At 39.0% G+C, this 15875-nt stretch overlaps 1 protein-coding gene across 3 annotated transcripts; it reads left to right on the forward strand.

Moving 5' to 3' along the window:
- Positions 1-1730: 1730 nt before the first annotated feature.
- Positions 1731-13015, forward strand: ZNF24 (zinc finger protein 24). 3 transcript variants are annotated; one of them, XM_012742136.3, is made up of 4 exons: positions 1731-1851; positions 4912-5414; positions 5665-5812; positions 7526-13015. In XM_012742136.3, the coding sequence occupies exons 2-4, from the start codon at positions 4995-4997 to the stop codon at positions 8062-8064; spliced, it is 1107 nt and encodes a 368-aa protein (XP_012597590.1). In that variant the 5' UTR covers positions 1731-1851; positions 4912-4994; the 3' UTR covers positions 8065-13015. The 3 variants fall into 3 exon arrangements, with proteins under 3 accessions (XP_012597590.1, XP_075849648.1, XP_012597592.1); XM_075993533.1 differs by having other exon boundaries at positions 4981-5414; XM_012742138.2 differs by having other exon boundaries at positions 1731-1827.
- Positions 13016-15875: the final 2860 nt, after the last annotated feature.

The raw sequence follows: 15875 nt of genomic DNA on the forward strand, positions 1-15875 counted from the left end.
GTAGAATGAAAAGGCTGGATTTCTGAAGCCTCCTACAATGAAGAGACAAATGTGGGGGATGGGGGTGCCGGGAAGGGGGTGGTTATGGGAAGATGAGCTCTTGGTCACAGTGAAAAGTGGTGCCATACCATCAGCTACTCACTCACTTGTGTCATTCACAAGTCCTGGGCAGAGGCTGGGGGCACTTTGCAGAGGGCACTTTCCTGAATGAGGGAAAAAGCCTCAGCCTGAGTATCTTGAAATGCTTCTGGAAGGCAGGACCTACACTTCTAACAAGATCTTAAACAACAGAGCTCTTTTGTGTGGTGTCTGATGTGTGACATGTGACCTAGCAGAGGCAGCAATGTGATCAGCCCACAATTCATTCATTTATTCAACAAATATTTATTGAGTTCCCTGTGTACCAGGCAGTCAGCATCCTGGGAGTGGGTGGGGTTACCGTGGTGAACAAGACAGACAAGATCCTTGCCCTTATGGCACTTACAAACCAAAAATCATGGAAGCAAATAAATGAGATCATTTCTAATAGTGCTATGAAGGGTTGGGGAGGCTTCCAGGAGGAAAGGCTGTCGGTGAGGTTGAGGATCCTGGGCCACAGTGAGCCTAAGAGCTGAGGTCAAATGAGGAGACAGGCAACATACTACAGGGGACCTTGCAGGTGAATGTAGGGAGTCTTCATGCCATACTTAAGGTAGTGGGCATCCATTGGAGGCTTTTAAATTGGGGGATGAAGTGGTCCGATTTGTTTTTAAATGATCACGTCAGCAGCTGTTTTATGGTTTAAAACGCCCAGCTTACACATAGGTACTACAGTAATAGGGTATAGGGCAGGGGGGCGGGGGATGGGTATATACATACATTATGAGTGAGATGTGCACTGTCTGGGGGAGGGTCATGCTGGAGACTCAGACTTGTGGGGGGAGGGGGGGAAAGGACATTTATTGAAACCTTAAAATCTGTACCCCCATCATATGCAGAAATAAAAAAATAAAAAATAAAAAGGTGGGAAATCTCAAAGCAAGGGGCTTACAGGTTATAGGTGGGTTCAAAGATTCTTTGATTTGTAATTGGTTAAAGAAATAAAGCTTTGTCTAAAGAAAAAAAATAAATAAAACGCCCAGCTTAACGTTTTAAGATGATCATGCATTCTGCAAATTCACTGTGACGTCACTTCCAAACCCATCTCATCTAGTTTCCGTGACATCATAAAAGCTCTGTAGCATAACCGGTGGGAGCCAAAGGTTTGAGTCATGTCTTGGTTTCAAATCTTGCTTCCCACTTATAAGTTGTGAGCTCTTGGCACGTTATTTACTGTACTTGGGACCCAATTATCTCAGCTGTGAAATGGGGATAATAAAAATTCCTACATAATAGGGTTGTTGTGAAAAATAAACGACATGTAAAGCATGCCCGATGGTGCCTGGCACAATGTAGTACGCTTTCATAAATATTTCCTATTATTACTTCTTTCAGAAGATTATTGTGAGGATCACACAAGATAATGCGTATGAAAGGGTTTGTGCTACTGTAAGGACTATCTTAATAGCAGAGTCTTCTCTTTTTCTTTTCTTTTAAACTAACAGAGAACGCTGGGCTGTTCGAAGAGAGGCCGGAGGCCAACCACAGCCTCAATGCGGTCATTGTCGTCGGGCCGCCCCTCCCCCGCCCGGAGCGCATCTCCATGGCAACGCGGGCTTTGCCTCTCCCCGCCTCCTCGGACCCGCAGACCGGAAGCAGTCCGCGCCGGGGGCTTCTGGGAAACGGCTTGCGAGCGGCGTTTCTGCGTCTGCCGTGGACAGCGAAGCTGTTGCGGTTCCTGAGCCGGAGGTTTGCGCCGGAGTAGAGGGAACGGTATGAGGGGGAGGGGGACGCTGAGCTAGGGTCTGCGGACCTCTTAGCAAGAACTCGTGTAGAAGCCTGGCGGGGACCTTCCTGAGCTTCCTGGGCGGCGCGGGGCACAGGCCGCCGTCTCCGCGCCCAGCAGTTGGAGGGCGGGGAGGTGTAGGTGGGAGGCCTGCTCGGCTGTTAGGCATCCAAGGAGAGCCCTCCTTCCCCTGTGTCCTCTGCGACCCTCACCTTCCCCCTCCCCCATCGGCCGGTTTTGTTCTATTTCGAGGCCTTGGCGTCTCGCGGAGGTTTCTGGGAGTCGTTTCAAGCGGAGGTGGGGACAGGGCGGACCTTGCGCGGGGGCTGCTGGGTCTTGTAGTCCCGCGGGCCGTGGACGGAAGTGCCGTGGCTCCGACGCGGTTGTCACAGGGTGGCCTTTGGTCGTCTTAAATCGGCCGCCGTGAGTGCCGGAAAGAGGGCCCCGGCGGACGTCGGGCTAGGGTCGGGGTACACAGCGGGTCTCTGCAGGAGTGAGGTGGGGATCGTCTGAGACGAGGTACCCCTGCCAAACACTGTCGGGACCATGGGCTTGCCCTCCTGGCACTCCCCTCCATGTCCCACGAGTAGTGTGTGGTATAACATAAAAAGAAAAGAGTTATTTTATGTAGAAATGCTTGAGCCATTGAAGATAGGCTCCTGGAATAGGAAAGAATGAATCTGTTGGCTAGACACTGTTTATAAGGCCACCACACTCCAGAGTATTTAATTAAACCTGTATGTATTACCTGTCTGATGAGGTCTTTTATGATTTCTAGTCTTTATCTTGATCGGGTTACGGTAATTTTTAAGTTGTAATTGTTCACATTCTAGGCCTTGAATAAATACATAGATTAGCTGCATGGTTCATTCCTAATATGTGTTGTAAACAATGGCACGGGCATGACAGTGCAGATACTAAGGAAAGGATCAGAAATAGCACAGTTTCCCTGAAGGTAGAACCTGTGAGTCATCCAGTGTAAGGACAAGATACTGGACTACTGCAAGAAGGTGGCTTTGAGAGTGCCTTTTCTTAATAAAACTTGCTGGAATTAATGTTTATTACTATACATGTATTTCTGGCGTGGTGATGACTGATATTTGCATGTTATGCAAAATAATATATTTTTCAATATCATGTAATCTGTTTTTTCATATATTACGCGATTTTTTTCAATATTATGTGATCTATTACTGAGGAAAAGAACATTTTTTTCCACATATATTTTAAGTCTGAGGAGTTCTTAAACATCTTTAAAATATCTTTTAACTTTTTAAAAAATGTTTTGTAAAGAAAATTACTTTAAAGTAGATAATAAATAAAAAAACGGCTTTTAATCTTGAGTTGACCTAAGTGTGTCATGGAATACCAGTCCTGAATTGCAAACAATGTGTTCCAGGGTCAAGCACATTTAGAAAACACTGAGTTGAACTGGTTCTTAATTGAATTCTTTTGATTATTGAGATAGGGTTTGTTGACTTAGTAGGTCATATATTGGCAAGTTTTTTCTGTAAAGGGTCAGAGAGTAAATATGGCCATGCATCACTTAAAGACAGTGATACTTTCTGGGAAATGTGTTAGGTAATGTCATCATTGTGTGAACATTGTAGAATGTACTTCAGACCTAAGATAATATAGCCTAGTATCTAGGCTATATTGTGTAGCCTGCTGCTCCTATGCTACAAACCTGTACAGCATGTTGCTGTACTGAAGACTGTAGGCAATTTTAATACAGTGATATTTGCATATCTAAACGTAGAAAAGGTATAGTAAAATATGTTGTAAAAGGTAAAAAAGAAAAAAGTACACCTGCATAGGGCACTTAACCATGAATGGAACTTGCAGAACTGGAAGTTGCTTCAGTAAGTGAGTGAGTGGTGAGTGAATGTGAAGTCCTACTGTACACTCATGTAGACTTTATAAACACTGTACACTTAGGCTGCACTAATTTAAAAAAATTTTTTTTCATCAGTAATAAATTTAGTGTATTATAACTTTTTAATTTATAAACTTCTAAATTTTTTAAACGTTGACTCTTTTATAACACTTAGCTTAAAACACATTGTACAGCTGTACAGAAATATTTTCTTTCTTTATATCCTTATTCTATAAGCTTTTTTCTATTTAAAAATTTTTTCTTTTTTTACTTTTTAAACTTTTCCCTTAAAAACAAACTCACAAACACACATTAGGTTAGGCCTACACAGGGTCAGGATTATCAGTATCACTGTCTTCCACTTCCATATCTTGTCCCACTGGAAGGTCTTCAGGGGCAGTAACATGCATGGAGCTGTCATCTGTGATAACAATGCTTTCTTTTGGAATACCTGCTGAAGGACCTACCTGAGACTGTTTTACAGCTAACTTTTTTTTGTAAGTAAAAGGAGTACACTCTAAAGATAAAAATTATAGTAAATACATAAACCAGTAATGTAGTCATTTATTACTCTGATCAAGTATTATGTACCATACATAATTGTACATGCTAGACTTTTATACAACTGATAACACAGTATGTTTTTTTCACCAGCATCACCACAAACATATAATGCCTTACAGCAGCTACAGTGTCACTAGGCAAAAGGAATGTTTTGGCTCCATTTTAATCTTATGGAACCATGTCGTATATGTGGTCCATTATTGATTTAAACATGTAGTGCATGACTGTATGAGGTTTTTCAGGCCATAAAGTCTGTTGAAATTACCCACCTCTGCCAACTCTGCCATTATAGCATGAACCATGAATAAATAAAATTACTTATGGAGACATAAATTATATCATTTGCTAATGTCAGGAAATATTCTTTTAGGTTTTTTTTTTTTAACCATTTAAAATTGTGACTACTATTCTTAGTACAAGCACTGGACAAAAATAGGCAGCAAACTAGATTGGGCCGTGAACTATAGTTTGCCAACTCCTAGTATAGCTTATTGATTAGAATTTTTAACCCAGAAAAAGAATAGATATCTTTTACTTCCTTTATCAGCATACGTCTAAATTCTTAGGCTATTTAGTCATTTATATATTTTTTTTCCTTGTGCCTCAGGGTTGCCTGTGAAGAAAACGGGGTATTTCCCTAAGGCTTATATTCTGCCTTGATTGTCTTTTCTTGAAGTATTATAAATCAGGATGTCTGCACAGTCAGTGGAAGAAGATTCAATACTTATAATCCCAAATCCAGATGAAGAGGAAAAAATTCTGAGAGTGAAGTTGGAGGAGGATCCTGATGGCGAAGAGGGATCAAGTATCCCCTGGAACCATCTCCCTGATCCAGAAATTTTTCGACAGCGATTCAGGCAGTTTGGATACCAGGATTCACCTGGGCCCCGGGAAGCTGTGAGCCAGCTCCGAGAACTTTGTCGTCTATGGCTCAGGCCAGAGACACACACAAAAGAACAAATCTTAGAGCTGGTAGTGCTAGAGCAGTTTGTTGCCATCCTACCCAAGGAGCTACAGACTTGGGTTCGCGATCATCATCCAGAGAATGGAGAGGAGGCAGTGACGGTGTTGGAGGATTTGGAAAGTGAACTTGATGACCCTGGACAGCCGGTGAGCCTGCTTGTGTCACTTTCCTGGGTAAAAACCGCTGGCATGGCAGTAGGCAAAGCTGCTGAATTAATTGCAGTCAACTAAGTTAGAATTATGTTTATGCCTTCTCCCCATCCCCCTACTGCTCACGATCTGTGCTGCTTTGCCATCCAAGCCTTTGCAATATATGTTTTATGTGGATTCTTTTATGTGTTTTTAGTTCTGATTCTCATCACAATTTCTTCCCTGAACCATATCTTACTGTTTCCAGGTTTCTCTCCGTCGACGAAAACGGGAAGTGCTAGTAGAGGAGATAGTATCTCAAGAAGAAGCTCAGGGAGTACCAAGTTCTGAGCTTGATGCTGTGGAGAACCAGCTTAAGTGGGCATCCTGGGAGCTCCATTCCCTACGGCACTGTGGTGAGGACCAGAACTCTTTGTGGGCTGGAGGGTGAAATATGTACCTTGTGTCTAAAACTCTTCTTGTTCTTGTGGGGGTGTCACTCTTAACCTGATTCCTGAGACATGGAAACATTATAGATCTTGATTATTTTCTGATAATAGTTGATTTGTTGGCCTCAAATCTTTTATTCCTAGCCATTGACATCTTCAGCCTTTTCTTTCCTTTAACTTGTTTTCTGAAGACTTATCCATGTCAGACAAGCATTTGCTTTACTTTGAGCCAGCACCCACCTATAGACCAGATCCCTCTCTTTTACATGCATTTTGCTTGTCATTTGTTTTATATCCTTTTACTTTTCAGTCTCCTGCATAATTCTGTACTGACATGTATACTTTGATACAGCCCAGTATATTCCTAAAACTGCTGGGTTTCTTTTTCATATTTACATGAATTACAATGAAATTTTGTTCAGATCTGTTTTGGGAATCATTTCTTGAGGGAGTTGGATATAATACTGGCGTGCCACAGAATGAGGTCTCAGCAGGTTTCTTCCCATCTGTGGAGATAGTGCTATACAATTATAACTTCTGGGGTGGGGCTGAAGTCTGCTGAGAATCTGCAGTTTTACATGTTATATGGCACATTCTTCTGTGCAGTAAAGTTTGAGAACCACTATCCTTGATCTTTGGAAGTGGTATTTTCTTGGGTAGAAAACTTTTGCTCTTTCTGATTTTGGAATAACTTCTCATATTTTTTAATAGCCTCCTTTCAGCAGTTTAGTCTCTTCCACACTTGGGAAATTCCATTTTTTTCTGTGTGATTCGTCTCTACTTAATCCACACTGACTTCTCTGTTCTTTGTCTCCAGGCCTTACTAACCCCCTCTAATCTTTCAGTCTCTCTCTCTCTCAGCTTTATCTTCTGATTTTATCCTTTTGTTAATCATCTACTGTTTTCCTTTTTTCTGAGGGCTGCTGTTCACCCTGTATGAACTGTATCTTCTTAAGGTGTGAAGTTTCAGGAAAGTCTTAAGTGAGACTTGTTCTTACCTGTGCCTGCAGGTGGATGATGGTACCTCATGTTGGTAATTTAGGCTTTTCTTTCACTGGACATAACTCTCTTGAGGCTTGGAATAGCCATTTTTCTAAGTACCATGACAAATACCAAACTGGGAAAGCTTCTTTATTGGAAAACTTTTATTTATAAAGGGCATATTGAATTTTTAATTGTCATGTCTTGGGTTAACACATAATACCCCCAGCTTATCTTCAGCCCCTTCTTGTCAGAATTCCCATGTTCTGCTTTTAGTCTAATCTTGGCTGTGACCTGCCTTGTCTTGCTCATTTCAGAATAACCACTTTAATATAATTTTATTTTTCTTATTACAAAATTACAGACCTAGGCACATCACTTTGACTGTGTCCCTACCATCTTAGAATCTACTATCTTTCTGCTCTTTTTTTTCTGACTACCATTTATAACCTACTTGCCCATGTTTTATCCAGATAAAACCTGTTATGTTGTTATGATGCTGTTACCTCATTAACTTCATAATCAGTCATTTCATTTTTTCTCTTTTGAGAATATGCAACTTTAACACCAGTTTTCAGAGTGCTGTTTATAGATTTGTGCAAGCTATTTACTTTTAGTTCACTTTTTAAAAAAATTTTCTTAAAATCCTTTTTTACTGAATAGGTAATGAGTGATATTTGCATTTTCTGTTTATTTCAGATGATGATGCTAGGACTGAAAATGGAGCGCTAGCACCAAAGCAGGAGACTCCTTCGGCAGTAGAATCTCATGAAGCTCCTGGCATACTCAATATAGGTGTTCCTCAAATTTTTAAATATGGAGAAGGCTGTTTCCCCAAGGGCAGGTTTGAAAGAAAGAGAAATCCCTCACGAAAGAAACAACATATATGTGATGAATGTGGAAAACACTTCAGTCAGGGCTCAGCCCTTATTCTTCATCAAAGAATTCATAGTGGGGAGAAACCTTATGGATGTGTTGAGTGTGGGAAAGCATTCAGCCGAAGTTCCATCCTTGTGCAACACCAGAGAGTCCATACTGGAGAAAAACCTTACAAATGTCTTGAATGTGGGAAAGCCTTTAGCCAGAATTCTGGGCTTATTAATCATCAGAGAATCCATACTGGGGAGAAACCTTATGAATGCGTTCAGTGTGGGAAATCCTATAGTCAAAGCTCCAATCTTTTTAGACATCAGAGAAGACACAATGCAGAAAAACTTCTGAATGTTGTGAAAGTTTAAGAAATTGAAAAAAAAAATCAGCACTCAGGTCTTTTCTTCAGAAATGAAGATAAAATTTAAAACATGAAATGATACAGAATAGTTTTTTCCCTACTGACTGTCAGAAAATCTACTGGGAAATGTAAAAATTCTTCACTTACCATTATTATTTTATCTTGAAAGAAATGGTGTCGTACCTGCCTAGAAACTGAAATTTTAAATTCAGGTGTTAATACCTAAATTTTCTTTGTAATGTTTATATTCTCTATTACTTTTCCAAATAATGAGCTACCTGATTCTTTATTCCTTTCTTAAAAGTCTCCCTTTTTTAGGCAAATTATTTCTGTGTTGATCATCGAAATGCTTTTTATAAGGATACATTCCCTTCTACATTAAAAGGCAACATAGGAGTTATAAAGTCTGAAAACCACCTGAAACAATTTTAAAACCATCTTTTAAAAATTTGCCCTTGTGTTCATTTTACTGAATTTGAATATGCATTTGAGAATATAGAAGATAAAGGATGGCTAAAAGCCTCAAAAGTAAAATGAGCCATAGATCTCAAATAAATGATGCTAACAAAACATCAAAAAATGAATAGGACACCTAGATGCGGGAAGATATGCAAATACTTTGATTTAAGAATTGAAGTATGTCAAGAATTTTATTTAAATTCAGTCATCTGCCTGCAGGAAAACTCAAAAACCACTCATCCTACCTGTAATTTGGAGGCATCTTACTAATGAAAATAAAGTTCTCCCATATATCATTAAAAAACAGTCTGAACAATAAACAATTATAAAACTTTAAAGGTGGAAATTATAACGGGAGAATTTGTAGTGAATGTCAGTGTTGGAAGGGCAAATGTAAACATAAGGGTAATGGTCTGTCTTGGCTTTTAGAAAAAGACTTGAAGATCTAATTCATTATTATTTGCCTTTATCTTTGTTAAGGACAGAAAATTCCATGACAGGTATACAAGTATCAGGTTTGCTATTTTTTATTCCTTTGGTACAAAAGGGTTGAATACCAGGCTAAAAAAGCAGCCATGCATTTATTAAACATTTTCTACCGATAAGGCACTGTGCTAGGTACTGTAATCCTACCATAAATAGGTAGGTATTTTTTCCACTGTAAATCATAGGGGGTTTGGTACAAAGCTGTTTCACATGAGTCAGCCTCTTCCTCTTGTCTGAGCATTCCCTGGGGAGGTCACCTCTGAGATTCCCAGAGCCATAGTTCTCTTACCAGGGCATTATATTGAGGGGGGGAGGGGCTTAGCTCAAAGAACTGGCCAGCTCTCCAGCATTCTTCAGAGGTGAGTCCAAGATACTCTATATCAGAGCTTGGAGGTTTGTGAATCTTTTAAAAAAACTAATCAATCTCTAGTAGCATTGAGGTTGTACCTCCATGTTAAGTTGAATGGACTATTCTATTTAAAAAATTACAACTAGACCTTTAACTAGTTTATTAACTATGAGAATTGATTGAACTATTTTTTTTAATTTTTAGTCTTAACACATTTTTAAAAATGTATTAAAGTAATACATTGTAGTAGTAGGATTATATACTCCTTGGCTGAGAATCCCAAGTACTGTGGTTCTACTGTTTAGTGGAAAACTCTGGAAGGTAAAATATAGAAAATGAGAAAATGCTTTTTTATAATGGGTATCATTGTGTGGAAAATGACCCATGTGAATTACAAGTATTTCATAGTTCAGAGATTTTGGTTATATCTGGTGCTTGGATCAAGTCGAAAAATGGAAGGTGAGATTTGCATGAGCCTATTAAAAAGCAAAGTAATAAATGCAAGGCCAGCTGGTTGAGAAGTGAGGAAGAATGGAACTTGTTTATAGGTTTTCTGATAACAATTATAATAATAAGAAATGTGCTTTATAGATTAAGATTTATTGAAGTATAAATATGTAGTATGATATAATGTATTTTAAGTTATACAAGAAAACATAGGGACTTTTGTTTGGGTCTTTTTCTCTTTATGGCTGAGAGGAAGCAAGTCATTGTCCAATAAAGCTATAAATTCCTCTGCTCTAAGATAAAATCATCTTGAGTTGATTGATTTATTTATTTATAACTGGCTTCTTTCCAAGTAGGTTTTGAGGTGGCATATTTGGAAGACTGCGGGGATGACAGAATTCTTTTATCAGAGTAGGTAAGAAGGGAAGCAACCTCTCAGTGGCTGAAATGCCACATTTTTAAGATCTTACAACTTTCCTTTATGCAAGGAAGCTTCCTTGTGGTAGATTTTTCATAAATGCCAAAGATATTTGGTAATGTGAGAGCATAGAAAAAGTAGTGTTAGAGTTGGCAAATATGTTTTTGTCTTGCCAGCTCTAATACCTGTGTATTGTTTGGAAGGGATTATGACTGAGCTAAGGCAAGGCTCTGTGGGGGAAAAGGGATAAGATGGTGGTACACAGGAAAAGGCCATGGTGAAATGTGTGCTTGGTTAACCTTAGTCCTCATTAGACAAATTGATTTTAATAACTATTTAGTGATTTATGATTTCATCCAGACATTCATTTATACCCATGCAGATAAGGCAATTTGGGGGAGTGCCCAACCTCTATTGAAATGGTGATGTGGCAGTTGCCATGCAGTGGTGCATAGCCAGGGCATCTATTTGGTTAGCAAATGAGCAGATGTATTAGGGCATGCAGACTACTGATAACCTGGCCACTGAGCATTTGTTTGTTGCTGCTAAATTTTCTTCTGATTTTGTTGGAGGTTAAGCTCTCCACATTCACACCTAGTTGACACTTAGTTCATTTAGCAGTATGTCTCATATTTGTGTAAATCAAGGGGAGGGATACATGAATTGAAATAATCAGCATATCAGGCATTGAATTAGAAACTGTACCTATCTCAGTTACATTCGTAGATCAGGAAAGCAAGATTCAGAGATCATGTGACTTGCATGTGGCCAGTTAGAGCTAAAATTCAAATCTAGTTCTGTGGATTCCAGTGATATATTTACTATGTTATGAGTGATGGCTGTTAAGCCTTGGTTAATAAATTTTATGCTTTTATCTTTATGGTTAACGAATGTGGAAGCTATTAAACATGCTGGTTTGAATTTTTACAGTACAGAAATGTAAAATGAAAAAGGACATTTCCTTTTACAGTATTACCCAGAAGTGATAATAGTTTGGTTTGTTGTTCTTCCAGATATAGGCATATATATATTTAATCAAAAATGTGTTAATAGCTGACACTTGTTGCTGTGTAGGAGCACTATTTGAAGTGCTCTATCGTGGATTGACTCTTAATCCTTAGCAACCATAAGAGGTAGGACGTACCCTCATTTTACATGTATTACACTGAGACTTGCCTCTCCTCCCTCTCACTGATACAGCCATTCTGTTTTCATAACTACATACTTTCATAACATATTATTCTATTGCATGAATATAATTTATTTAACCCCATATTGATGGATAATTAGGTTCATTATAGATAAAGGTATAGTAAAATATCCCTGTATATGTGTTTTGCTACTTGTGTGGGTATTTCTGTAAGATAAATAGCTAGAAATGGATTTTTTGGGTCAGAGAGTGCACATTTGACATTTTGAGAAATACCAAAAAGATTGTACCAATTTACAACTCCATCAACAGTAAAGGCACCTATTTGCTTACACTCCTGCCAATCCTGAATTCTTAAAATTGCCAATTTGATAGGCAAAATTTGTTTTATCTTTCATTTCTTCATTAGGAGGAACATCTTTTCATGTTTGTTGGTCATTTGCATTTCCTGTTATGAATTGCTTTTGTCCATCTTTTTTTAATTATGAAAGGATAAATGACTACTCATACAAAACTTAAATGATACACAAGTGTAAGAGCAAGGAGAGACCCTTTTCTCCAGTGTTTCCAATCATTCCATTTCTTGCCGTTTAGCATACCTCCTTTCTAGTCCCTTTTCCATACATTTCCATATGAACATACCCTTAAAAACACTATTTTTACATAAATAGGATCATATATATGTATTGTTCTGTAGCTCACATTCTTTGGGGGGGGTCTCAAAAACATACTGAGGTCTTTATATTTCTTTTATGGTTGAATAGGATTAAATACTATGAAGATACCATTATTTAAATATTCCCTTATTTTTTTTCTCTTGCTATTGCATTGCCAAAGTAAGCATCTGATTGAGATGTCTTTGTGCATGTGTGTGAGTTTCTTTAGGCTGGAGTCCCATAAGGTGGATTGTTGGGTCTAAGGGTTTGTTCTCTGATAGACCTACCTTAACCTTCCCAAAGGCCTTCATAACTTTGTATTTTCACCAGTTGTATGAAAAGTATTTGTTTCCCCATATAGCCTTACCTACTTTTGATAGTTTTTATCTGTTGGGCTAAAAAGAAAAAGGAATCCTTTCATATTTTGCATTTCCCTGATTATCAAAAATTGTGAGGTTGGGTTATTTTCATGTTTATTGGCTATTTATAGTTTTACCATGGATTGTTTGTATCCTTACCTGCTTTTCATATGGGTTATTGTGGATATCTTGGTTTTGTTTGTTCAGCATCTCTTTCCCCATCTTCTGGTAACAGAACCTTTATTTATTGTGGGGAACCCATTCCCTGTGGCTTAGGTGAGCCATGACCAGGTCTGGGCTCCTGAGTCCCGGAGCTCCCTAGCCACAGCAATTAAAGAATGGGCATATAATTTAAGCCAGGCTAAGGAGAGCCCTCAACAGAACTTCTGCCGGAACTACTGGAAAGAAGGCTTTATGGAGATCCTAGGAACCAAGGACCCTATAAGCCTGAATTTGTAACCATGTGGAGAGAGTCTATGTGAGGAGAAACTTGGAGGCTAGCAGAAATGGAAAGAGAACTAAGTTTTGATGTCATTTTTCTGGAGGCCCTAGATCCAGCTGTGCCTAAAGCCTGCCCTACCTCCGGACTTAAAAGTTTTGTGAGCCAATAAAGTCCCTTTCTTGTTTAAGATAATTGAATTGGGTTTCTGTCCTGATTAATATAGGTTATTTGTATTTTCTTATTGATTTGTAGAAAACCTTTGTAATTTTAAATTTTAGACTTATACTTTATGCACTGTATAAGTTAATAAAATTAGCATGGCCTTCCATGATTTGGCCTCTGTCAACCTCTGCCATTTACTTCACTCTTCCTATACCACACAGCACATACAATAACACCTTACATTCCAACAATAACTGAACATTGGTGTTGAAAATGCCTGTGGATGAAGAGCTTTTCACACAGTCGCCTCTTTGACAGTTCTTTTTTCATCCTTCCTCCAGATTCATTAACCTGGGACTTTGAAACTCGGGATTACACTGCTGAGTCTTTGCTGTACCCACCACCTACCATTGCTCTTGAAGCATTCTCCTTAAGGATTTGCCCTCAAGGATCCCCTGTATGCAACCCTTGGAGCCCCATCCACTCTATTCCCTTACCATGGTTCTCTAGGTCTTTGTTTTATTCTCAGGCCTGTGGACTTGAAGTTACTCAGACCCAAGATCTGAGTTGCTTCACCTTGTGGGCTCTTTTCCAGGGCAGGAAATGGGGCAATGTCCCAGGATGTAGTTTCCAAAGAGATATCCTTCAAGATTGAGCCAAACATTGTGCAGGTTTCTATTCATTTATCAACACATTAAGTGCCTACTCGGGTCAGGCACTGTTCTGGGGTTTACATACCTCGTGTGTGTGTGTGTGTGTGTGTGTGTGTAAACTACACATGGCAGTGGAAAACCAGTACTAAATGAGAAACAAGTTTTTTAAGAAAATGCATGTTGTATGTTATATGGTGGTGAGTGGTTAGGAAGGAAATAAATCAGGAAAATGATACAGAATGTCTAGAAGAAAAGGTATTGTAATTTAGGTAGATTGGCCACAGAAGGTTTCACTGACAAAATGACATTTGAGAAAAAGATGAATAAGGAAGCAAGCCATGAAACTGAAGGAAGAATGTTCCACGCTTGGAAACAGCAATTTACAGAGAACTTGATGCAGGAGCAATGCCTGATTTGTTCAAGAAAACAATGAGGCCATTATGGCTAGAACAGAGTGAACATGGAGAAAAGTAGTAGGTGAGCCCAGGAAAATAAATAGAGTGAGGGTGGCAGGCAGAGCTACATCATGGAGGACCTGGTTAGTCATTGGTAGAACTATGACTTTTCCTTTGAATGTGATGGGAGACCATTAGAGATTTTGGGCAAAGGAGAGACATGACAAGGTACTGAGAATAGACTTGAAGAAAATCTCCATCTAGTTTCTTTAAATTTTTTAAATATGTTTTTACATATTATGAAGGTAATAAAAGGAAATATTTTAGAAATAAATCGCCTATGCATCCACAATCCTAATAACATCCCATTAATATTTTGGTGTTCTCTGTATACCTCTCCCCATCTATACCTATTACACCATTATTTACAACAGAAATATATACTTAGAAAAATACAACCTGCATCCATGTATTCATTTGTTAATCTTATTTTTCCTTCTATCTTTTTTTTTTGGAGACAGAGTCTCACTTGTCTCACTTTTTTTGAGATAGAGTGCTGTGGCGTTAGCCTAGCTCACAGCAACCTCAAACTCCTGCGCTCATGTGATCCTCCTGCCTCAGCTTCCTGAGTAGCTGAGACTATAGGCATGTGCCACCATGCCCGGCTAACTTTTTCTATATATTTTTAGTTGGCCAGTTAATTTCTTTCTATTTTTAGTAGATATGGGGTCTCGCTCTTGCTCACGCTGGTTTCGAACTCCTGACCTTGAGCGATCCACCTGCCTCAGCCTTCCAGAGTGCTAGGATTACAGGCGTGAGCCACCACGCCCGGCCTTTTCCTCTTATCTGTAGATCAACTATCTGTGCATCTGTCTAAGGCTAACCTCTCCACTGGATCCAAGCTGTCTTCTCACACCTACTCAAAAACATACTCCAGTAATTCTCACATTATCAATTTTTCTCTCCTGGATTTTTCTAATTAGCATACAAATGAGCTGTTTTTTTGTCACAAACACAAAATCCTTCAGGCCAAGATGGAGCACAGGGACTAACCTGCTTTAACAAATGCCAGACAACACATATCAGACATAGGCAAAGGATGGGAAAGACAGGATCCCCAAGAGGCAGAAAACAAACGAGGTAAACTTGGATTGCCTCAGTTTACTACCTAGAGAGAGTTTCCAGCTCACAGCTGAGGAGAGGGAACTCAGGCAGGGCCTGGTAGTCTCCTTAAGCTGAGAAGATACAGCAAACAGTTCTGGGAGACCAAGGTGGCTAGCGTTCTGGGGGCAGAGTATCAGGAGATAAGTGCACAGAAAGAGAACACTGGAGACCTGCAGAGAGTCTGCGGGTGAGGAAAGAATGGTCTAAAACGATTAGTGGGAAAAAATCACTGGAACTCATAAAGGGCCAGGAATGGTATCAGCTAGAGTAGAAAATCTCATAATTCACAGAGCAGTGGTTCCCAAACAAGGGCAATTTTGCCCCCCAGAAGACATTTGGAAATGTCTAGAGACATTATATATATATATATTTGAGACAGAGTCTCGCTTTGTTGCTTGAACATTAAACATCACACTTCTAAATAACACATGGGTCAAAGAAAAAATCTTGAGAAATTAAAATATATTTTGAACTAAATGGAAATGAAAACAGAACTTATTAAAATTTGTTGAGTGCAGCAAAAGCAGTGCTTAGAAGGGAATTTATAGCATTGAATGAATATTAGAAAAAAAGATCTAAAATCGACCATCTAAGCTTCCATCTTAGGAAACTATAAAAAGAAAAGCAAGTTAAATCCAAAGTAAGCAGAAGAAAAGAAATAAAAATTAGAGTAAAATC

The sequence above is a fragment of the Microcebus murinus genome, chromosome 17 (assembly GCF_040939455.1).
Source record: "Microcebus murinus isolate Inina chromosome 17, M.murinus_Inina_mat1.0, whole genome shotgun sequence".
Taxonomy (NCBI): domain Eukaryota; kingdom Metazoa; phylum Chordata; class Mammalia; order Primates; family Cheirogaleidae; genus Microcebus; species Microcebus murinus.

What these genes read in the sequence shown, in the direction of transcription:
- ZNF24 (XM_012742136.3), top strand. Translation starts at nt 4,995, where the DNA reads ATGTCTGCACAGTCAGTGGAAGAAGATTCAATACTTATAATCCCAAAT. An exon ending in TTGATGACCCTGGACAGCCG is followed by an intron (nt 5,415 to 5,664) that starts GTGAGCCTGCTT and finishes TACTGTTTCCAG; the next exon opens with GTTTCTCTCCGTCGACGAAA. An exon ending in CCATTCCCTACGGCACTGTG is followed by an intron (nt 5,813 to 7,525) that starts GTGAGGACCAGA and finishes TGTTTATTTCAG; the next exon opens with ATGATGATGCTAGGACTGAA.